This window comes from Electrona antarctica (assembly GCF_951216825.1).
Source record: "Electrona antarctica genome assembly, chromosome: 8".
Taxonomy (NCBI): Eukaryota; Metazoa; Chordata; class Actinopteri; order Myctophiformes; family Myctophidae; genus Electrona; species Electrona antarctica.
Genome location: NC_136789.1, coordinates 27774159 through 27799224, shown reverse-complemented (window position 1 = coordinate 27799224; position 25066 = coordinate 27774159). Strand labels below are relative to the sequence as shown.

Sequence of the window (25066 nt, the reverse complement as noted above, 5' to 3'; positions counted from 1 at the left end):
GAAAATTATGAAACCTTATGCTTATGGTACTTGCGGATGGATGGGTAAGATTAATGCTGTTACTATTATAAAATTCTACTGCCCTCTAGTGGTGAAGAGGTTTAACAGCACTGCACTCCAGAAATAACCTCAAATGATCTGGCATAAAACTGTACATAATAACAGGCACAGATACATTTATAGACTGTAATAAAAACGGTGGCCAAACAACCAGATGCTAGAAGCAGAATCCCATTTGGACCAACTGGACATACTGGTGCTCAGCTGGTCCTTTGACCGGTCCATTAGCTGTTACCCCATTTTGACCTGAGATCAGATTCTAAAAATGTCTTCTACATCCTGACAGTTTTCTGAAAAAGCTATGTTTCTATGTCAGTGGTTCTTCGATTTTTCAAAAATAGCAGACCTACAAGCTCGTAGCGCGCCACCGAGTGGCGCGCTACGAGCTTGTAGATCTGCTATTTTTCAATAGCTAAAGCATAACATGATGCTAACACCAAAAGGGGTTAAAAATAGGATGATTCACAATCACCAGCAAGTGCCTGCACTGCCCTGCAGTACCTGCAATATCTTTGCCCTTTGTTACCAGGCCCTGGGCTTGGTAAACAAATGAGACAGTCCACAGCCACACACATGGTTCAAAATATGAAATATGCTTTTTTTATTAATCTAATCAAACAGAAAATGTGAGAATATCACTGTCAGTATAGTCAGTTGTGTAGTGCAATTAGTAGTCAAACTGCCTTGTCTGCCCTCTACTATACCCAACCCTTGCCGCTTAAAAGATCTAGTCGCAGATAATAATGCAAAAGACTGTGTAAAGAAATGGGAACCTGTCATCTAACCACATGCTTCAAAGACACGGAAAGAAGAAGTACTCAAAGTATTTTGTGCCAAAGGCCCCCAAATTGATATTTGGCCATGGACCCCCATCTGAAAAGGTTTTGTGCCAGTAGCACCCCCAGAACAGAGGACTTAACCCATTTTGACCTGAGATCAGATTCTAAAAATGTCTTTTACGTCCTGACAGTTTTCTGAAAAACCTATGTTTCTATGTCAGTCGTTCTTCGATTCTTCAAATAAATCAGACCTACAAGCTCATAGCGCGCCACTCGGTGCCGCGCTATGAGCTTGTATATCTGCTATTTTTCAATAGCTAAAGCATAACATAATGCTAACACCAAAAGGGGTTCCCGCCCAAAAAAAAAGTTTCAGTAACATAATTTTCAAAATGTTTCCGCCAAAAAAACACTTTCAATAGGTTTCCCCCAAAAACACGCTAAAATATGCACGCTTGTGGCATGAAGTGACGCGATGTGAGCTCGTAGATCTGCTATTTTTGAAAAGCCAAACCTATGAATGGATGAAGTGGTTACATATTGTATATGTGTGTGTATGCAGACTAGACAGATTAAGACTCCTGGGGGCCCGTGTTGTCCAATATTGTCCACATAGCCAAAAAAAGAAGAAAGAAAAAAAATAATCATAACCTTCCAAATATCTCTAAGATGTTTTGTATAAAACCATTTAGAATGGAAACATCTGCTTGCTGCTGCCTTGAATGTGGGGTTTTTTGCCGTTGTTTGATGTTGTTTGTGGCCATCATAACAGCTGTGTGTACGCTGCAAACACACAACTCACCTCAACGGACAAATAAATCATCACCATGAAAGTCACGTTCATGGTGAAGTGTAGTGTAGCCTATAGGTGAAGACAGAAACACAGGACACCGGAGGGGGAAACGCTACACATCTTCACTGTCTGACATTATAATGACAACGTTTTTCATCCCAGAAGCAGAAGTCACATCTGGACCAAAGGGCTCCGGCAGACAGACAGTGGAACCTGGTTTTAAGGCTAATTGGTGCCTTGCTTTCCCCTCGTCTTGAAGTAGCTCTGTGCACGCACGCGCATGCACGCGCACGCACACGCACAGTCGCGCGCCAGTGGCGTATCCAGGAATTACGTTTTGGGCAGGCAAGATCATACGTTAATTGTCGTCTCCCCGCGCACAATCATAGCACTAAAGGTTTTCAAAGAGATATACCTGCCAGACGAGTAGGATACAAAGGCTGAAAGGCATGCATTTACATTCCAATGGGTGATTGAGGGTCACGCTCTACCGTAACGGCCAATTAGCAGTCCATTAATAGTTCTCAGGTCTTGTTTTTGTCTTCTTTTTTTCTCATTGTATGGATTTTGGCCAGGCCAGAAATGGATTTGGACGCCTGCCCTCGCCTTATTGTAGATACGCCTCTGTCGCACGCACGCACGCACGCACGCACGCACACACGCACACGCACGCACGCACGCACACGCACGCACACACACGCACGCACCCCTTCCTAAATGGTCCCCCTCTATCTCAAATGAAGGCAATAAAAGAAAGAAAAAAAGGCCCCAACAAAAAGATAATTTTCTTCCTAACTTGTTTGCTTATATATACTTTTATTTGAAAAGTTGAGAGAATTGGAAAAACATTCTTTTACGGTATTTATTTTTTAAACTTTCTTCTCAGGTTTCCTCCAAAGGTAAAATGTACAAATAAATGTAATTCCAGGAGGAAATACTTTCTGGCACATAAGACCAGAGAACACGTTGACAGCATAACACATGCTGTCAACTGAGTGGAAGACAAGCGTACAGTAGATGTGATGGATGGGAGGAAATGACTGTGGACAGCTTGGCGTCTACATATAAACACCAAGCAGCTTATAGTTCATGTTGACATGTACAGTATATTGTCCAGTGTTGTTTTGGGCAGCAAATTTTGATTTTAGTTTTAGTCATAGTCTCTTGAATGGTTTTCCTTTAGTTTTAGTCACATTTTAGTCACCTGGAATATTTTAGTGTTAGTCCAGTTTTAGTCGACTAAATGTCATAAGGTTTTAGACGACTAAATCTACAGGTGATTTAGTCGACTAAAATGTATTTCGGCGGGTCTTGATGCCGTCGTAATGGCTGATTTTACACTTGCTGAAAATAGCCGATCTACAAGCTCACAACGCGTCGCGCTGCGATGCGTTGTGAGCTTGTAGATCGGCTATTTTCAGCATGCAACTAATTGTAAAATGACTTATACTGGATCTCTTGTCCACTAGTCCCTTCCTGACATTTTAGTCTAGTTTTTATTTGTTGACGAAATTGTCAGTATATTTAGTCCTAGTTTTAGTCATCATAGCTTAGTTTTCATTTAGTTTCCATTTAGTTTTCGTCAGTGGAAAAAGGTAGTCGACGAAAATTTTTCGTCTTGGTTTTAGTCGACGAAAACAACACTGATATTGTCATGATGTGAGATTATGGTCAGGGGTGACTGTACGACGATATCGTCTCTGTCGGTGGAAACCTCATTTATCCAAAACTGTTACTTTTCACAGGATTCAAGTTCAAAAGTATAGCAGATCTACAAGCTGGAAACGTGCCGCGGGGGCCACTCCTTTCCAGCTTGGAGAGAGAAACGTGGCGCTGTTATGGGCTGGCTGTTTTCCTGTTTTTTTCCCTTTTTCCCTATATGGTCTGGCATGGGCGTGTGACTGACTTCCTGGGCTGTGACGTGCTGTATCTGCCTCCTGTGGAACTGCACACCTTGGGGTCATCACCTCATCAAGCCCAGCTGATAAAAGACCTGGCTCGTCACTCCAGCCCTTGCCAGTTTGTCAGTTGCCGATCGGTAAAGTTACTGTGCCTCTGAGCTCTACGTGTTTTGCGTGCAAATCAACTTTATTCTAACTCCTCGTCTCCTTGTGCCCCCAGTGTTCTACGCCGCCTACCTGCCTGCCTGCCGACCAGCTCAACATAGCCCAACACAGCCCCCAGCTTATTTTTGTTTTTTCACCTGTTTTGTGAATAAATACCTGAGCTTGTATTCATCTGGTTCTGAGTTCTGCTTTTGGGTCCTATCATACTAAACCCTAACAGAACAAACTGGCCACTATGGATTCAGCTGACTCAGAACCAGAGTTACGAAAAATTCTTGAGAACCAAGGAAGACTATTGGGACAACACCAACAAGCTTTGCAAGAACTTTCTAACAACAATCAACTCATGATTAATCAGATTGGCCAATTATCCGCTGGCATGAACCTGTTAACCTCTCAACTCACTCCTGCAGAACCTCCTCCAGCTCCGCCCAACCCACAGCAACCTGCTGTCAGAGATTCATATGCTCCCGACCCAGAGCCCTTCTCCGGGGATGTGGATAAGTGTCGTGGTTTTTTTCTCCAATGCTCCATGGTGTTTAAGCAAAGACCACTTACCTTTCCTACGGATCAATCTAAGGTACATTATGTAATGGGGCTATTGAGAGGAAGGGCGTTGGCTTGGGCAGAGGCAGCTAATTCTAGTCAACCTTTGACTATGCTCATGTTCAATGATTTTGTGTCAAAAATGAAGGGAGTTTTTGATCATCCGGATCACAGTGGTGATGCTGCTAAACGTCTGCTATATATTCATCAAGGTTCCAAGAGTGTGGCAGACTTCTCTGTGGATTTCCGAATCCTAGCTGCTGATGCGGGGTGGTGTGACCAGTCTCTTCGTGGGGTTTTTATTAATGCTCTCAGTGAACAGATGAAGGATGAGCTTGCTTCTCGTGATGATTCCACTGACTTTGAATCCCTTGTTTCTCTTGCCATTAAGCTGGATAACAGGCTGCGTGAGCGACGCAGAGAGAGAGGGAACCGTCCTCGTCCTCCGTCTTCCTCTCTCCCTTCACCACCGGTTGTGAAATCTTACCCCTCACGGCAATCAGATGTCACTGAAGATGAGCCCATGGAGATGGGTCGAGCCCACTTATCCCCTGACGAGCGCTCTCGTCGGTTCCGGGCGGGTGAGTGCCTGTACTGTGGTCAATTAGGTCACCTGCGCGCTGCCTGTCCCACCCGACCAAAAGACCTGGCTCGTCAGTAGAGGTGGGGGTACTGGTGAGCCATACTGATTGTTCAACCCTATCCAAAACCAGGATGCAGATTCAAGCTACTTTATGTGTTAATCAGGTCCCTTTGCCGCTTTTTGCTCTTGTAGACTCGGGTGCAGATGACAGTTTTTTGGATAGCCATTTTGCCGACCAGGCTAAGATCCCTCTTATTCAGTTGGAAAAGCCCCTTACTGCTAATGCTTTGGATGGGAGATTGTTGGCCCGTGTAACCCATCAAACTGTACCTGTGTCTTTGGTCCTATCTGGCAATCACAGGGAGTTAATTCAGTTCAAGATAATTATCTCTCCTCAAACACCCCTGGTGCTGGGTTCTCCAAAGGCTGTTGGAGAATAAACTCTATGTGAAAGCAGAGAAGTGCGAGTTCCACGTCGATACGGTCAGTTTTTTGGGCTTCATCGTGGAGAAAGGACAGATGAGAGCAGATCCAGGGAAGGTCAGAGCCGTTGTAGAGTGGCCTACACCCACTACCCGTAAGCTACTTCAACGATTTTTGGGGTTTGCTAATTTTTATCGCCGCTTTGTGAAGAACTATAGCAAAGTGGTGGCGCCTCTTAATAAGCTCACCTCCACTCTTGTCCCATTTCGTTGGACCCCAGAAGCAGAGCAGGCTTTCTATAAGCTCAAACATCTGTTCACCACTGCTCCTATTCTAGTTCATCCTGATCCCTCCCTGCAGTTTATTGTGGAGGTCGATGCATCTGATATAGGGGTTGGGGCAGTACTCTCTCAGCGGTCCAGCCAGGATCAGAAGGTGCACCCTTGTGCTTTTTTTTCTCATACCCTTGACTCCTCCGAGCGTAACTATGATGTTGGTAACAAGGAGCTGCTAGCAGTAAAATTGGCATTGGAGGAGTGGAGGCATTGGTTAGAAGGAGCTGAGCACCCATTTATTGTGTGGACTGACCATAAGAACTTGGCCTATATTCAATCAGCCAAACGTCTAAATTCTCGCCAGGCTCGTTGGGCCTTGTTTTTTGGGAGGTTTGACTTTACTATTACCTATCGCCCTGGGTCTAAGAATGTCAAGCCTGATGCTCTGTCCCGCCAGCACACTCCTGAGGAGCAGCCTCCCAGTCCAGACACCATCGTCTCCCCTTCCTCAGTGGTGGCAGCTGTTTCCTGGGAGATTGAATCGGCAGTAAGGGAGGCTCAGCGAGCACAGCCGGATCCGGGTAATGGCCCACCTAACCGCCTGTTTGTTCCCGATTCAGCTCGTTCTCAGGTCCTTCAATGGACACACAACTCCAAACTTGCGTGTCATCCGGGAAGGAACCGCACTGTGTCACTCCTCAGGCGTCACTTTTGGTGGCCTTCCATGGAGGCAGATACCCGGGCATTCGTCTCCGCCTGCTCCGTTTGTGCTAGGGGGAAGTCTTCTCATCGTCCACCTGCTGGTCTGTTGCATCCATTACCTGTTCCCAGTCGTCCCTGGTCCCATATAGCAGTGGACTTCGTCACTGGGTTGCCCACCTCCCAAGGTAACACTGTCATTCTCACCATTGTTGACCGTTTTTCTAAGGCAGTTCATTTTGTGGCCCTTCCGAATCTCCCTACTGCCTATGAAACTGCTGATCTGTTGGTGAACAACGTTTTCCGCCTTCATGGTATTCCATTGGACATTGTTTCAGACAGGGGCCCTCAATTTGTATCTCATGTTTGGAAATCATTCTGTAAAGCATTGGGTGCAACTGTGAGTTTATCGTCTGGTTTCCATCCCCAGTCCAACGGCCAAACGGAGAGGGCTAACCAGGATCTGGAGGCTGCCCTACGGTGTGTTGCGGCTACCAACCCTGCTTCGTGGAGTACACATCTGGCTTGGGTTGAGTATTCGCATAATTCTCTAACCAGTGCTGCCACAGGACTGTCTCCTTTTGAGGCCTCTTTAGGCTATCAGCCACCGTTGTTTCCCTCCCAGGAAGAGGAATTGGCTGTTCCCTCCGTCCAATTGAACCTTCGCAGATGTCGTAGGGTTTGGAAAGATGCACGTGCTGCTCTACTACGCTCTGCTGAGAACAACCGTCGGGTCGCTGACCGCCATCGGGTAGAGGCTCCCAAATACAAACAAGGTCAGAGTGTTTGGCTTTCTTCCAAGGATATCCCACTCAGAGTTGAATCTAAGAAATTGGCCCCACGCTATATTGGGCCTTTTGTGGTGGAACGTATCATCAATCCCTCTGCTGTCAGATTAAAGCTGCCCAGCTCTATGAGGGTTCATCCTACATTTCATGTGTCTCAACTTAAACCAGTATCCTCCAGTCCTCTCTGCCCTCCTTCCAAGCCCCCTCCGCCCGCCCGAATCATAGATGACCACCCTGCATATACTGTCCAGCGGCTGTTGGATGTCCGTCGCCGTGGCCGGGGTTATCAATATCTGGTAGACTGGGAAGGATACGGTCCGGAGGAGAGGTCCTGGGTTCCTCGGTCCTTCATCCTGGACCCTCAGCTGGTCAGACTTCCACCTAGCCCATCCTGATAAGCCTGGTGGGTCGCCAAGAGGCTCCCGTTGAGGGGGGGTGCTGTTATGGGCTGGCTGTTTTCCTGTTTTTTTCCCTTTTTCCCTATATGGTCTGGCATGGGCGTGTGACTGACTTCCTGGGCTGTGACGTGCTGTATCTGCCTCCTGTGGAACTGCACACCTTGGGGTCATCACCTCATCAAGCCCAGCTGATAAAAGACCTGGCTCGTCACTCCAGCCCTTGCCAGTTTGTCAGTTGCCGATCGGTAAAGTTACTGTGCCTCTGAGCTCTACGTGTTTTGCGTGCAAATCAACTTTATTCTAACTCCTCGTCTCCTTGTGCCCCCAGTGTTCTACGCCGCCTACCTGCCTGCCTGCCGACCAGCTCAACATAGCCCAACACAGCCCCCAGCTTATTTTTGTTTTTTCACCTGTTTTGTGAATAAATACCTGAGCTTGTATTCATCTGGTTCTGAGTTCTGCTTTTGGGTCCTATCATACTAAACCCTAACAGGCGCGGGGGCCACTCCTTTCCAGCTTGGAGAGAGAAGAGATTGGTTTGGAAGGGAAAGGGTAGTAAAATAGTATATCATAATAAAGATTTAATGTCAGAACATTTATGATCAACTATAAATACTAACCAAATAACATTTGTCCCATTACTGTAAAGCGGCATATGTAACTTTTATTTAATTAACTTTAATTTAAGGACCACTTTACCACTTTTCAACTTCTCTTCCTATAATTGGTCCTAACTAATGTTCATGATAAAATACCACAATTTTTTCCTACTCAGTCTGTGTCTCATAGGAAGGCTGTGGGCAGTTCAGAAACCCGTCCACCAGTGACATCATCGATGGTGAATCCAAGCTAATAGAAACGGCAGGCTTTCTTTTCCTGAAAAGTTGCAATGCAAAAGTTGAAACCATCGTTCTCACGATAATAACAATCGAAATATATTTTAAAACAAATCTTGTTAAAAAAAATCTGCCTAATGATGATGTCACTGGTGGACGGGTATCTGAACTGCCCAAAGCCCTCCTATGAGACACAGACTGAGTAGGAAAAAATGGTGGTGTTTTATCATGAACATTAGTGAGGACCAATTATATGAAGAGATGTTGAAAAGTGGTGAAGTGGTCCTTTAATAAAGACTAAAGACTAAATAAGACTAAATGGTGTGTTATTCAAAAGACTAAATCAAAAATATTCTGAAAAAATTAACACTGATGGTAGATTATGTTAATACAATAATATTGTATATACTGTACAGCAAATACTGTACAACCACCCCAGTTGTACAAGCTATATTATAGCTTCTACAACTGGGGTGGTTGTACGGTATTTGCTCTCTATACTCTATGAGTCTATGTAGACTAGAGCTGTTAATCACAGTTAAAAAAAATAATTAATCATGATTAATCACCATTCGAACTGTCCAAAATATGCCATGTTTTTCCGTATACCGTTGTGGGAATGGAAAGATAAATGACAGAAGGTGGGGGACGCCGGGACGCCTAGGGGGTCCTTGAGAGAGTTCCAGGGGGTCCCCAGCTAAATGATAGTTAGGAACCAAATGGACCCTTATGGGTCTGTAACTCAGAGAGTGTAGGCCTACAAATGAGTGTACCAAATGTGTACCATTTGTACACTCAGAGTTAAATTAACAGTGATTTTACAATATACACTGGGTTCCCAGAGATAGAAATGTGGGACCATAGACTAATCCAGGGGGTCCTTGAAATTAAAATGGTTGAAAAACAGCTTGAACCGTGAAAATCTTCTCTTATGAGGGTCCTTGGCAAATGGGGGGGTCCGTGGGCTAATAAGTGTCAATTTGGGGGTCCTTGACATGAAAAAGTTTGAGAATCAATGACCTCCTAGACACATGCAGGATCTGACACAAATTTTGACCTGATGGTCAGGGTTCAATTTGTCCCCAAATCAAGCAGAAAGGCTCAATTAGCTCACTGTAAAAATGTTAGCACTTGCACAGGAAACGGGGTTCGAACCGGCTTTAACGTCATAACCATAGAGTAATAAAAGGATAGAGACCGAACCGGAGCGTTGGTTAGCCTCTTGGGGGTCATAACCATAGAGTATAAAGAAGGATAGAGACTGAACCGGCGCGATAGCCCCGCCCCCCACGCTATTCATGTCAGTGGAAGTTGCTCAGTGGCGCTTTGAAGCACCCGGAAAAACCGTCTACTTCCGCCTTTTTTCGTTTTGGGCACCAAAATGTGGTGCCCACTAGGGCCCAGTGCTTCAACGTTGGAGAGCCTCACTCATGGGGCCTTGGTCATAACTCTTCTCAACACATTCCAAATATATGGCTGTGCCCCAAGGCATGCTGGGAGGTTTCCAGTTAGCCACTATGACTCCAGGACACTACAGTTCTCAAGATTCTTCTGAAGAAGTCGAGATATGTGAATCTGAGACCAGGTTCTCATAAAAATAGAAGTGCAAGTACACACACACACACACACGCACACACACACAGACACACACACACACACACACACACACACACACACACACACGCACGCACACGCACACACACGCACACACACACACACAGAGAGAGAGAGAAGCCGACCTTCCTAAATGGTCCCTGACATTTAATCTGAAGGTCAGTGGGTTGGCGAGACCATCAGCCTGTCCGAGTTACATGAATATTAACGACGGCAGCCAGGGATCATCTGATCCTCCTGGTCAACTAAAGTGTGTGTGTGTGTGTGTGTGTGGCCCAGGGATCATCTGATCCTCCTGGTCAACTAAAGTGTGTGTGTGTGTGTGTGTGGGCGGAGGATCAATTGTCCACAAGTGGGAGAAATAGAATACAATTACCGGTAGTAAAAGGCTGTTTGTGTGTGTGTTTTTCTTTGTGGTGGTGTGGGGGAAAGAAGTACTCGACTATACTGAATATTACCACACACACACACACACACACACACACACACACACACACACACACACACACACACACACACACACACACACACACACACACACACACACACACACACACACACACACACACACACACACACACACACACACACACACACACACACACACACACACACACACACACACACACACACACACACACACACACACACACACAGGAACAACCAGTTCGTCCTCACACATTCCTCAGAGGAACAACCAGTTCGTCATGTCATGTTGGCTGCAAATACTCGACTACGCTGCAAAATCCATTTTTAGGCTATACTCTCAGAGTTAAATGACCGCTCGAAATTGTGCCGGCCGTGTGCTTCCAATCAGGTATAGATATATTCTCCTATCGCCTCCTTTGACATACACAATATGATTACAGCTCTCAGCATTACCCCTGAAATATCTTCTGCTTCAGCTTGAATTCAAGGTGTAATTTTTCACAGCATGCAGTGCCCGGTGTTGAGTCGGTCGGACCCACGGTTGTCCAGAACCACCACAAAAGGCCTCTGCCCGGGCTCTGGACATGCAGGGCCCCTGCCCATGGTCCATATATGGAGCTGGCCTGTTCTGACATCACAACACTCCATATTTGGGCATGCAGAAATCTCCATATATGGGCATAAAAGGGACAAAGACAGATGGGTGGAACGGGTACTCTGACACGGGTATTGCATGGATCTCCAACTTCCATCGTTATCGGCCCTGTTCTCTACAGCCGGGCATCGGTCTAGTAAACATCAAGGACAGATAAATACTCACCCTACAGGTTTTGATTTGTTTCATTCTTGTCATTGTATTATTGTCAAATAAAAACTGCACAGTGAAGTCTTCAGCATTGACATCAGGAGTGTACAAACATAACCAAATGGACCTACAGTATAACTGCAAATTATTGATTTACGTTTACCTTAGTAAAGTAAACAATGAGCTTGCTTGCTTCATTGCTTTGTTCTTGGAAGCTTCAGTGTAGTCATAGTATTCGAGCGTACTACACACGTCTTGGTGATAAGCAACAAACAGATTGTAATCAAAAAGCAGTTATCAGATGACACCTGCAGCTAATGAGCTGTGGCATTGTGCCCATGGTTGTGCCAAATTGGATTAAAAAACGACATCACGGTACAAAACAAAACAAAAGTCAGACCCATTCTTTGTTAGAAAATACATTGAAGCCGTGTTTTGGAAATTATCTTTTAAAAAAATGTGTTTTTTCTTAATTTCTTGCCTTTTGCAGTAGGTGTAGTTTGAAGTCAATATATACCTTTGCTTCTTTGTCGTATGTACAGTACTGTGATTGTCAGACAGAGGCCCCTTTTCCACCGGTTGGGAACCGGTTCAGTTCAGAACCAGTTCTTAGTCCATGAGCCAGAATTGGAACGTTAATTATGAATTGAGTGGTCAAGACCATACCTAAATTAAATTGTTTATAGGATACGTAAATTAATATACGATAACCCTTCCACAGGAGTAGCTTTTTCATATTTATCACACATTTTGTAATTTTGTGATATATGAGGTGAATAGGTAAAAATGTAATTAATAGTTATCACCATGAAACCATGAAACTTACACGAAGACAATGATTTATTGTATTACGCATTTTCTGAAATTTAAATATGCAAATTAGGCATTGTGTAGGAAATTTGCAAAAAAAAAAATCAAAAATATGAAAAAGCTACTACTGTGGAAGGGTTACCATTAATTTACTTAGATTGAATATATATTTAATATATAGGTATGGTTTTGCCCATTCAACTCATAATTAACGTTCCAATTTTGGAGCTCTTATCTGGCTCATGCACTAAGAACTGGTTCTGAACTGAAAAGGGGTCAGAGTGCGACCGGGTGCATGTGTAAATCCAAGAATGTACCAAACGGTGTTTTGTTACGCTCTCAAGAGTTACGGCGGTCAACTTGAAATTAAAATGTGGTTGTACGGGACGTTGCCAAAGCCGCTTGGTGTACAGTACGAACAAAGTACGTCTTGAATTGCCGCGGTCCTTAAAATACCCTCCCTCATGACTCAAGCAGTGCACTTGACTGTCCCTGGACCTCGCTGCTGGCTGTGGCTGCTGGGCCTGGCAGAGGAACAGAGTGCTGAGAGAAGGGGTTTCCATTCCACGCTGCAGCTCACTTCATACTGCAGTTGTAGGTCTTTTTGAACAGATCCAGACCATTTATCCCGGGGGAGATAAACACAGTTTACTGGGGTAAGTTAATTTATCAATTCCTATTTTTTTTTGCCACTCAGGTGCATGAACCAAGAGATCCCTGGCAAACTCTATTCGGATTTTAGTTTTTTTTCTCCTTTTGTGTGATAGATCTTGAGTCAATCTCTTACTCCATGCTGGTGTAACGTACCTTATTATGGGAAATGTGCAGATTCAGATTGCAATAATTCATTTCAACTTGGCGGCGTCCCTAATATTTTGGGCATGGCGTTGTGATGTGAAGAAAATAATTGCAAAAAGAACAAATCTACAATAGTACGACTAAGTAGGCTATAAAATAGGACTTAAAGTGCAAGTACATTTACTCAATTGCAAGTACTGTATACTTACGGTAAGTAACATTTTGAGGTATTTCCAATTTTCAATAATTTTACTCCACTACAATTATTTGACAGCTTTAGTTACTTTTGATTATTATTACAAAACATACATTAACCACTCCAGTCCTATAATTGAGGTCAATTGAAAATATGGCCTAAAAGTAGTAGCTATTTTCAATTAGTTAATACATTCTGCATAATGAGTACTTTCTACATTTTTGTATTGAGTTGTGCTTGAAATGTACTGTAATTCTGCAAACTGTTAATAAATACTTCAATCAATCAATCAATGTGAGCTTGTAGATTTTTTTTTATATATATTTACGTAATATTTGACCAATTTGGTATTAAAAAAGGTCTTAAAAGTCATTAAATTGTAACTTTAGAAATGTAGCATACAGCTAATCATCTGGAGACCCTTCAAAAATAATTTACCGACCCGTAGTTTGGGAACCAGATCCTACGCACTTCCTGGTCTGCAGCCAGACACTCTTGGATCCTTTCAACTTGTTGCTGGATATCCAGGATACAGGATATCCTGGATATCGACCCGTAGTTTGGGAACCAGATCCTTTCAACTTGTTGAAAGGGATATCCTGCCAACAGACAGGCGGGGGCAAAAACATCACTTCCTTAGCGGAGGTAAATTTAAATTATACACGATTTTAACTGCGGACATTAGTTAAATGAATGCTGTGCATGGTACAAGACAACGGCGTCAACTTTGGGAGTGCCTGAGGGCTTGGGCACCCACTGAAAAAAGAATAAGGCAAATAGCACCCACTGAGATTAAGGCTGAAGATCCCCTCCCCCTGGTCATTTTGTATAGGCACACACCTTTACGGTGTTCACAGAACAGGTATTCAAATGCTAATACGGTGGCTTTGTTCCAGTGACCGCACGGTTCATTCACACTCGTCTCCTGCAGCAACACAACACTAACACAGTCAGCGGAGAGGCTGCTGTCTGTGTACCGTCGGCCCGTCTGTAAAGAGCCATGAGTCGGGAGGGGAGGGGAGGGCAGCAACACCGCCGGCCAATCTCCACACTGACTTGAGACTTGACAAACAGAGCCATCTCAGCAAAAATATCCCAAAACAATGTCCGGGGAACAGAACTGTTCCCTTTCCTCAGACTACTTTTACTTTAATTAAAAGGTAAGATGCAGTGGCTGTAATTTGGTCAAGGATCTTGCTTTCGTGAGCAATGGTGTACGAGATTGGTAATACATTGGTCAAATCATGAGATTGTTAGACCATCTGGGGGAAATAAATAAATAAATCTGCGTCGTCCCACCTAGCTAAAGGTAAAATCCACCCGCCGCTTATGGCTGAAACAATTTAATTATTTACTGTTGATCATGCTGAAATGTTGAAACAAGATGCTGAAACAATTGAATGTGTTCGTTAATTGTTGTGAACTGAAAGCGCGCACCACTGTATTTATTAGCAAACTGTAAATAAAGTACAAAAAAAAAGGTTTTTTCCCCGCTGCGGCCGGGGGGGGGGGGGGTGGCAGGGAGGCGGGGTGGCTGGGGGGCGGGGCGGGGGGCACCCACTGCCGTTATAGGAACCTGCCGCCCCTGGTACAAGATAAAGCAGCATACATTCGTTCCAAATCTAAAAGGTGCATCAGTGAACCTCAAGATGTCATATGCCATTTCAGACACAGGGGGGCAGGATTGGGCAATTTATGTAACTATAAGGCATAGTTTTTGATGCAAAGTGTGCATGAGCTATATTGTATGTCTTGTCTGTCTTTGTGTAAACCATGAAAAAAATACCCCCCCCAGGAAAACCATGCAATGTAATGTTCACACGGAGTTGCACCACTTACTTCACACGGGTGTGATTTTTTTTTTTTTACTATTGTTGACCCTACTTTCGAGGGTGGGAACATGTGAGTCCCCCTGTCAGTCCCCCTGGACCAGACTGGGAGTCCCCCTGTGAGTCCCCCTGGACCAGACTGTGAGTCCCCCTGTGAGTCCCCCTGTGAGTCCCCCTGGACCAGACTGGGGGTCAGGTTAAGAACTCCAAAGGAATCCAGTTTAGAGTTACCCTTTCATAATCAATCACCTTAAATCAGGGCTCTTCAGCAGCCGGGCCGCCAAATCTTTGTCCCTATTCTGGGGAGTACTTTAGCTTGTACAGTAGATCTGCTATTTTTGGCAAATCGGTTTGGAGTAGAGGGAAAAATGAATGAACATGCTGTCAAACAAGTCCCTGCTTCATCTCTCTCTCAGCTAAGGGGTCCTTGGGCTGAACAAAGTTACATTTTCTTACGTGTATTGTCATTCATATGACAGTTTTTGTAAGGCCTTACATTAATGTATGAATAATGTATCAATTAATTGATCAATACTATGAATAATAAGGTACTTAATTAGGATACCAAAAGCTGCATCTGTGCATGCATGCATTCTGTATGTGCTTCACTGCTTGCTCATGCCAATACCTGTTTGTGTGTAGAAGCACACGATAGCGTAAATCTGTGTGTGTGTGTGTGTGTGTGTGTGTGTGTGTGTGTACATATACCATACTGTATCAGAGTGCAATTTTATTTACCAACTTACAATGATTTTTATTTTTGTCCCTCCCAAAATGTATCATTTCAAAAACTTCAAAAAAAATGCATGACGGCAGTGACGGCTTGTCCCCCAATGGGAAAGAGAGGATGTTTATTCAATCCATGCAACTCTAAAAGCTGTGACTGCAGGGCCACTGCATGGTGTTACACCAAAAGTGGTGCCACCTACCCAATAGAATAGAGGCTATGCCACCTACCCAATAGAATAGAGGCTAGGCCACCTACCCAATAGAATAGAGGCTAGGAGCGCGACATCATTAATTGTACCCGGACGTTACGTGGGAACGCCTACTGAGTGGCAAAAACACAACTTTCTGAAAAAAAACAACTTTCTAAAAAAAACAACTTTCTGAAATTCTGGCCCGCTGTCAAGGCCAGAATTTCAGAGAGTTGTTTTTTTTGCCACTGAGCCCATACATCCAAACAGAGAAGTCCATTGCAGCTGTACAGAAAGCTTGAATTATCCTGTTCCACTCATCCATACATGCACACTGCACAGTGCACACACTACTGACGTAATCCACACCTCACCGTCATTTAATATGTTCTACTAGAGACCGTCACAGCTCAGAGCTCAGAGGGGAGATGGAACACTAGGGTTCCAGTTGCACAAACTACACACTGATCAAGCAAAATCATGGCCAGCGGCGGCTATCAGGTCCTGTTTGTGGACTCGTGGTGGAGCTGGCGGGCTGGCGGCCTGGAGCCAGTGGTGCAGTGGAGCATACATTCATTCATACTATCAGGTCCTGTTTGTGGACTCGTGGTGGAGCTGGCGGGCTGGCGGCCTGGAGCCAGTGGTGCAGTGGAGCATACATTCATTCATACTATCAGGTCCTGTTTGTGGACTCGTGGTGGAGCTGGCGGGCTGGCGGCCTGGAGCCAGTGGTGCAGTGGAGCATACATTCATTCATACTATCAGGTCCTGTTTGTGGACTCGTGGTGGAGCTGGCGGGCTGGAGCCAGTGGTGCAGTGGAGCATACATTCATTCCGGTTTGATCCAGCACTATAATGGTGTTGTTCTGCCACTGACAGAATTAGATGTCCTGAAACCCCTCCTTGTGGTCCATTATACCCACCCCACCCCCATTCCATCTCCACCACAGCCATTCAATCAACGTAATTAGAGGTGGACCTTTCCTGCAGCAATAGTTGCCAACGGCAACAAACCTATCCAGCAAGACTTCCTTTGTGGAGGACATTATGATCCCTTTGGTTTTCAAACCCTTTCAATATCAAGCCCCATTATTTATTGGCCATTTGAGCCACGGATCTGATGAGATTTAGCCTCTCATATCCAAAACTTTGAATATTTTGTCGTTGGATAAAATGTTGTCTACAATTCCATGCTGTATTGATGTTGGTACCATTAGGAGAGACAACAGGGAAACGTTGATACAAATACAAATTCTTCTACGTCCTCTAATTGTGGAGACTTCTTGTAAATTAAGTAATGCGTATGTTTAACAATAATGCAACTCTTGAGAGCATTACGGCTCCATTTGGTTTCATTTGACACTCTCAAGAGTTAAAGCTCTAAGGGTCCATTTGGTTACCAACTCTCCATCATTTAGCTGGGGACCACCTGGAACTCCCTCAGGGACCACTGGTGGTCCCCGGACCACCGGTTGAAAACCATGGCTTTAGGAATACATGGGCAACTGGTGGCCCCACCTTGATCTAATGTGGCCCGCCAGCAGATCAATACCAGATACAGTATATTATTGATTTCAGCTGTTACAATTACAAACATGCAGACATGACCCGCTTTACTATTTTCTATATTAGTAGTTTATAGTATTAAAATGGTACTGTCTTTGTAATGTCCAAAGTAATTTGTATTTAACATAAATTCAACTAAATGCATTTGAAATGACATAAAAAAAGGCAAAAAATAATTCCGGATTCCAATTCAAAATGAGCAAAAATAGCCGATCTACAAGCTCAAAACCTGTCGCATAGCGAGGTGTCTTGAGCTTGTAGATTGGCTATTTTTGGGTGACATAATAGAATGACAGTAGGACATAAAGGTACAAAAAAAAAGTAAAATATGGTTTCATGCACTGTCACAACTAGTTTCATGCACTGTCACAACTAGTTTCATGCACTGTCACAACTAGTTTCATGCACTGTCACAACTAGTTTCATGCAAGCGCTACTAACTTTAATCAGAGGTGAACAAGCTTCTAAGTAGAGATTGTGGACGCCCAGGCTGTGGATCAAGGGTCTCTCCACGCAATATGATTGTGGACTGTTATTATAGTTATATATTGTTACACAGTGAACAGATTTCTGGGTCTTTGCATAGACATTAGACAGCAAACTCACGTGGACCAGCCATCTGTCCAACGTCTGCAAACACGCTGGACGTCTTGGAGCACTACGTAAGCTGGCCAACAAGCTTGACACCTACAAAACCCAGGTCAGGAGGAGCATTATGGAGTACTCTCTTTTTTTTTTTTATATATATATGTTTTTTATGTGGCTTTCACCTTTATTTTATACATTTTATGGAGGGACAGACAGTAGGCTGACAGGACATGGGGAGAGAGATGGGGGGGAAGACATGCAGTAAAGGCCGTCGGGATCGGGAGTCGAACCCGCGGCACACTGCCAGACTGGATTACCAGCCAAGGTGCCTGGACCACTGAGCCATGGCCCAGGCCATTATGGAGTACTCTTGCCTAGCCTGGATGAATGCCTCTCAGACCACTCTTAATTCAAAAAAATAAACCCTTTCTCTCAACGGTGAAAACGTTTTTTTATTTTCTCATGAGTACTGCCCTTTTGTAGCAAATTCATCCTTCTGGACAGAACTGTTTGCTGCACCATTTCCCACTGTAAATAATACATATAATGGGCCACAGACATAAAGAAGTCTTGCCACGGACACATGTTGACAACTGACCCCTGGGCTAGGGCAAAACTGCCTCACTCTCCAACAGTGGCCCTTAACTCATGCCCTGCACCTGTTCACTCACCTGTTCAGTTGGAGCGCCATGCTGAACTGCTGCCACTGCCACCATAGACTGGCTTCCAATTCCAAAACACTGCAACTCAAAATGAAACGATAAAGAAAAGCATATGCATGCACACAAAATCAACATCAAAAGGAATCAACATAAAATAGTGTGTCAAGCATGACTGATATGATTTGTCCATCCATGGACATCGATTGAGTCCATGTACTTGATACGAGATACAGCTTGTCCTTACAAGCACGTTCATTGTTGATACGAGATGCATCTGTTAGATGGCGCCAGTGAGGTCATCCTTATTCTTATCTTCTATTCGTCACGTTTCTATGTCTCATATCTTCTTGTCACGTCATTCTTCCAGCTGTCCGTGTAATAAACTTTGTGAACTTGTCGTGTGATACTGTCTGGGTCACCTTGTTCTCCCGGGCCCGGCGCTTTACCAAAGGAATACTTCAGCTGAACCCATGGGCCCTGGCTATATGCCAGACTAATGCACCAAGACTATACAATCGTAGATAGTATGCCATTATGTAACACTCCGTTCATAATTAATGCATAGTTCATAATGAATGACTTTACAGATGTCAATAAGCCCAATGTCTCTCATTGTCAGCATCATGTGTGATGCATGTTCCTCTGCTTGTGTCGTTTTGTTTCTTTTTTCAGATCAAATATGGCGGACAGACTCAGTGGAGAGCTTTACCACACCAAGTTCGACCCCAAGACCTACTTGGGATACTGTTACCAGTTCTCAGAGTCTCCAGGACAGAAGGACAACAGTCGCTTTGTGCTGTTTGTGCTCAGTCAGTTGAGTCACACCTTCTCATCAGGTAGGCACCGCAAGCTGTCTTTAATTTGGTAACATGAGGCAACACAAACGACAAAGTTATTCCCGTTTGTAAGATGTCAAGTTTTTTTGGGGGGGGGGTTATACTTGTGTGACGCATGCGGTGAAGTGCCTGCCCACCACCCAGAGGTCGTGGGTTCTAATCCACCGAGGTGCATTCGGCTTTGTCGGCGAGCGTCTATTATACGAACCCAATTGGCCCGTGTTCGGGGGAGGGACGCCGTGCGGGGAGAGGGTGATATTACTGCAAGTAATCCAGCAGTAAGTTGTATTGTAATAAATAATAATAATAATATTACATACAATTTATGTCGCTTTTCAAGGTACCCAAAGTCGCTTTACAGAGCAAAATAAAAACAGTTTTATTAGAAAAATAAACTAGTTAAAGAGTTAAAAGGTGGGTTTTAAGTGTGCTTTTGAACATTTCAAAGGTGGGTGCAGCTCTGATGTGGGCTGGGAGTGAGTTCCACAATGAGGGGGCGGCCACTGCGAAGGCCCTGTCACCCCAGGTTCGTTTGTTAGACTTGTGGGTATGTCTGTATATACTATCTGTATATCAGTACAGGGACCAGAGGCTGGTCGAGGTGGGGACAGACAGGCCCTACCATCCACACCCTCATCCGTGTATTGTCTCTGTATAGGGCAGTACAGGGGCCAGAGGCTGGTCGAGGTGGGGACAGGCCCTACCATCCACACCCTCATCAGTGTATTGTCTGTATACTGTATCTAAGGGCAGTACAGGGGCCAGAGGCTGGTCGAGGTGGGGACGGGCCCTACCATCCACACCCTCATCAGTGTACTGTCTGTATACTGTATCTAAGGGCAGTACAGGGGCCAGAGGCTGGTCGAGGTGGGGACGGGCCCTACCATCCACACCCTCATCAGTGTACTGTCTGTATACTGTATCTAAGGGCAGTACAGGGGCCAGAGGCTGGTCGAGGTGGGGACGGGCCCTACCATCCACACCCTCAGTGTATTATCTGTATATCAGTACAGGGGCCAGAGGCTGGTAGAGGTGGGGACGGGCCCTACCATCCACACCCTCAGTATATTGTCTGTATAGGGCAGTACAGGGGCCAGAGGCTGGTCGAGGTGGGGACAGACAGGCCCTACCATCCACACCCTCATCAGTGTATTGTCTGTATAGGGCAGTACAGGGGCCAGAGGCTGGTCGAGGTGGGGACGGGCCCTACCATCCACACCCTCATCAGTGTATTGTCTGTATAGGGCAGTACAGGGGCCAGAGGCTGGTCGAGGTGGGGACGGGCCCTACCATCCACACCCTCATCAGTGCGTGTGAGTACTATGAGGAGATGGTGGTGTCGGACTACGTGGAGGGCAACCGGACGGAGATCCAGAAGTGGCTGAGAGCCGAGGGAGGATGCTTCGACTGGGACGAACACATCCAGTACGTCTGCGAGCTGGAGGAGGGCAAGAGGTATGCAGTGTTATATATCATCCCTGCATTCCACCACAGCTGCAACTGTCAAATCTTGAGTGTTGATTTTAACCCATTTAGAAAATTTAAAAAATGTCGTTTGAAAAAGATGTTTCTATATCAGTGGTTCTCAATATTTCAATATTTTGTCCCCCCCCCCCCCCCAGACCTACAAGCTCGTAGCGCGGCACTCGCTACCGCGCTATGAGCTTGTAGATCTGCTATTTTTCAATAGCTAAAGTATAACATAATGCTTAAAACACCAAAAGGGGTTCCCTCATAACATAATTAAGTTCAGTAGCTTCTAAAATGTCACTTTTCTCTTTTTGTCTGCATTTGTACTATTTACCCTTTACCGTCATGGGGACATGAAGAATTTACCCAAAAGGTCAATCTGCCTGGTATGGTATTCCTATCCTCATGGGGACTCTGGGTCCCCAGGACAGTAATACATAAGCCACACGCACGCTACTCCAGGCGTCTTCAACATTTTGCAGGACAAGGACCCCCTTAGCTGGGAGAGAGATGAAGCATGAACCCCCTACGACATATTGTTATTGTATAAAAAAAACTAACCCTTTTCATAGATTTCATACTGTAGGGCTTCATAGCAGTTTGTTTACACATAATCTTTTTAACATGTTGGATTCATTTAACCACTTGAACCTGAATACTTGGTCAAACTTGACCTTTGGCTTCCCTCTTTTTCCCTCTACTGTACCTCAAACCTCTTTGCCGAAGACAGTTGATCTACAAGCTCACAAGGGGTCACTCTGGGACACATTGCGAGCTTGTAGATCTTCTATTTTTGGTCAATGTTCCCACCAGAATAAGGATGCTAGGGCTAAATATATTCATGTAATAAATACTGATAGATAAAAGTTCCTTTCACCAAAGATTTGGCAGCCCCCTGTAAGTCCCTCTGAGTGAGGACCCCCTGTGGACCACCCCTGGCAGCCCCCTGTAAGTCCCTCTGAATGAGGACCCCCTGTGGAACACCCCTGGCAGCCCCCTGTAAGTCCCTCTGAGTGAGGAGGACCCCCTGTGGAACACCCCTGGCCTACTATACTGTATATCATGAACTCACACCTCTCGTCTCTCCTCCACCAGAACTCCAGCAGCTGTCAAACAGACCCTCCGCCAGAGGATCAAGCAGGTCCTGAAGTGTGACATCAGCCTGGCGGAGAGCGAGAACCCGTTCCACCCCACCGCCGTGGAGGCGGCTGACTGTGTGGTGTCCTCCCTGTGCCTGGAGGCCGCCTGCCGCGACCGGGCCTCCTACAGGCGCTCCCTGGGGGCCATGGTGGGCCTGCTGCGGCCCGGCGGGGTCCTGGTGCTGATCGGGGACCTGGACGAGACCTTCTACACGGTGGGCAGCCAGAAGTTTGCGACGGTGACGCTGAGCCAGGACTTCATCGAGCTCACGCTGGCGGAGCTGGGCGTGCGCGTGCAGCAGTTCGTGCTGCAGCCGGCGCTCAACAGCGAGCTCAACCTCAAGTGTGATTACAAAGCCTCGTTCTACCTCGTCGCTCACAAGAACTGAAGAAAAAAAAAACGCCGACCCAACAACACCGGGATGGGACGATGTTGAAAGTTACAAGTTGTGATTATTGTGGCAAAAATAGTTGTGATTAACGATACTATTGCGATAATCAAACATTGCACACCTGGCCACAATCACCCACTGCCAGTGCCAGGTATGAATTAGGACCACCCACTTTGATTAGGATGACGTCATCGTCGTTATCACCAGGGACACAACATTCATTTAAAATTTAAATGAATGTTTTAAATAAAACAAAACACAATTAACAGGAAGTGTAATTTGGCTCCAACGTAAAATGTCACTATTGTTAAGCACTTGAAGGTGAAGCCCCAGCATCCCTATTCTGGTGGAAATGTTCTCCACAAATTGTACCAAAGGCGCTCTTTACACAGGTCTGTTTTGTCAAGCACAGAGGGTTTAAGTGGTACAGAATTCTCAGCTCAACAATGTTTATTTCACCCATGACAACATGATTCATGATTCTGTGACTTTGTGTATAGAACCCCTTTTTTGCACTTGCTCTTTTGTGCACACTGGCACATATTAGGGCTGAAACCAAAGCTTATCTTCTCAAATGAAGTTAGTTGATTATTCAGTTAATCGAATAATCAAGAAGTGTTCTACGTACTTAAATCTGGTTTGTTTGGCTTGTTTACCGTTGATTTACATTAATTGTAGCTGTTATTTTTGAGTGGTGCAAACCACTCCAACAACCAGCTTTGTCTGTATCTATGTATGTGTGTACCTGTACGTGTGTGTACCTGTACGTGGGACCCAAAAAAATGAGCATGGTTACTATGGTCACTGACATTATGTCAGACCACAGCTGATCAGGCTATATAAGACCTTGCACCACTCAGTTCACACAGGTGTGATTTTTTTTCAAACAAAAGGACTTGTACTGTACGTAGGACAGGCATACAGTAAGCTTTTATAGCTTCAGTCGATTCCATTTCAATCGCCTTCAACTATGTTACAGTTTGATTATATTGCTGTTATGTTATGGATACCGGTGAAGATGATCGAAATAAACAAAACTAAACTGAACCGTTTAATAAAACCGTAAACGTTTAGTTAAAGATCAATAGAACAGAAAAATCAGGCAAGTTCCGAAAATCTGCAATACTGCAATGCAGTAAAACCAGGAAAAGACCACACTTTTTTTCATCACCCATCTGTCCTCCCCGTATTTGTGGCGACTGCCACTAGGCTCTAGAACAGTCTGTGCAGCACTTTGGTCAACCAGTCGTTCGTTTTAAATGTGCTGTAAAAATAAAAGTTGGAGTTGACGGTGCATTTGATATAATGTACAGTACCGTAAATGTATCACAGCCCTATATTCATATACTGTAATGCAGGGGTTCTCAACGTTTTTGGCCGGGGACCCCCGAAAATGCTTTGGCAACGTCTCGGGACCCCCGCCCCGCCCCCTCCTGACCCCCAATATAAATTGACTGCTACAATAACCTTAATAATATAGACAATACACCATACATATACCAGATATAATCATTAGGGAAGGTGTATGCATGTACTATGTGTACTATATGTAAATATTTGGGGACCCCCCAAAATAATTTGGTGACCCCCCAAGGGGTCGCGACCCACGGGTTGAGAACCGCTGCTGTAATTGACAAACAGCAGCAATTATTCTTCAATGCACTTTGTTTTCTTGAAAATATGTGCTGCTGCAAACCACTCCGTTTGAAACAAATGAGAAGACCGGGGATCCATTTGTGGAGGATGCTGCATCTGTATCCTCAATGGATGCTGTCATTATTCACTGTCCCATTGTTTTTGCCCTCATCCAGCAGCATGCATTTTTCATTTTCAGTGCAGAGTTAACCCATAAAACCCTGAAGCCCGATTCTAATGTCTTCTAAATCCATACGTTTTCAGAATGTTTGCTATTCAGTGGTGCTCAAACTGTTTCAGGTCAAGGACCCCCAAAACTATTGTGCGTTTGGCTGCGGATGGATGCCACTCTCAAGATATTTTGTTCGGAGGGATCCCAGAAGAAAAGATTTATCAAAGGTAGCAAAGGTATCAAAAGTAGGCCTATATCAGATCTGCAAGCTCAAAACGCAGCGTGAAACGACACGTTTTGAGCTTGTAGATCTGCTACCTTTGGACATATGTTATAATTCATTCAAAGATTATTTGCAGTTTCACAAAATAAAAAAAATGCAATACAAAAATAGCAGATCTACAAGCTGAGCTAGTATATCCGCTATTCGTTTTGTTTTTACACACACACACACACACACACACACACACACACACACACACACACACACACACACACACACACACACACACACACACACACACACCTAAAATGACACAGATGCTTTCCCGGATTGAATGGTTTAAGCAGCAGCTCACAAACTAATGGCCCAGACCTGTTCAGATGTTTATTTATGTCAAGAGGAAGTGGGGATGTTTTTCAGCAAAGCACTTTCAGCCTATTCCATCATAACCAATAGCCTTCTCTGTCAAAGGAAAATATATTAGTTTAAGAGGCACTTTTGTAACTAAATCACCGGCATACAGGTGACAGAAATGTCGGGGAGCGAAGCACCCTGTATGTCGCACGGCGATAAAACACTCTTCATGTGCTACTTCTCCAGACAATGGACATTAATAAACAATACTTTACCTCAAAACTGATGAGTGGGTCAAAGTCTCAAGTGCTACTGTCTGCTGTACAGTAATATATATGGTTGCTGTCGGGTGGAAACCATTTATATCCATATTTCTGTGTTTTTT

The 25066-nt window shown here is 44.7% G+C and overlaps 1 protein-coding gene across 2 annotated transcripts; it reads left to right on the top strand.

The window, feature by feature from the left end:
- Window positions 1–12397: 12397 nt before the first annotated feature.
- On the top strand, window positions 12398–23451 carry LOC306927542 (nicotinamide N-methyltransferase). 2 transcript variants are annotated; one of them, XR_013790535.1, is made up of 5 exons: window positions 12398–12560; window positions 19133–19296; window positions 20541–20751; window positions 21862–22977; window positions 23167–23451. XR_013790535.1 is itself a non-coding variant. In XM_079507316.1 (4 exons), exons 2-4 carry the CDS (start codon window positions 19140–19142, stop codon window positions 22292–22294), a joined length of 801 nt encoding a protein of 266 aa, XP_079363442.1. In that variant the 5' UTR covers window positions 12398–12560; window positions 19133–19139; the 3' UTR covers window positions 22295–22991. The 2 variants fall into 2 exon arrangements, 1 of the variants encoding a protein (XP_079363442.1); XM_079507316.1 differs by lacking the exon at window positions 23167–23451 and having other exon boundaries at window positions 21862–22991.
- The last annotated feature ends 1615 nt before the right edge of the window (window positions 23452–25066 follow it).

Excerpts from the sequence above, each read along its gene's own strand:
- LOC306927542 (XM_079507316.1), top strand. The coding sequence starts at position 19,140 with ATGGCGGACAGACTCAGTGGAGAGCTTTACCACACCAAGTTCGACCCC. Across the intron at positions 19,297-20,540 it reads GAGTCACACCTTCTCATCAG|GGCAGTACAGGGGCCAGAGG; the intron begins GTAGGCACCGCA and ends TTGTCTGTATAG. Across the intron at positions 20,752-21,861 it reads GAGCTGGAGGAGGGCAAGAG|AACTCCAGCAGCTGTCAAAC; the intron begins GTATGCAGTGTT and ends CTCCTCCACCAG.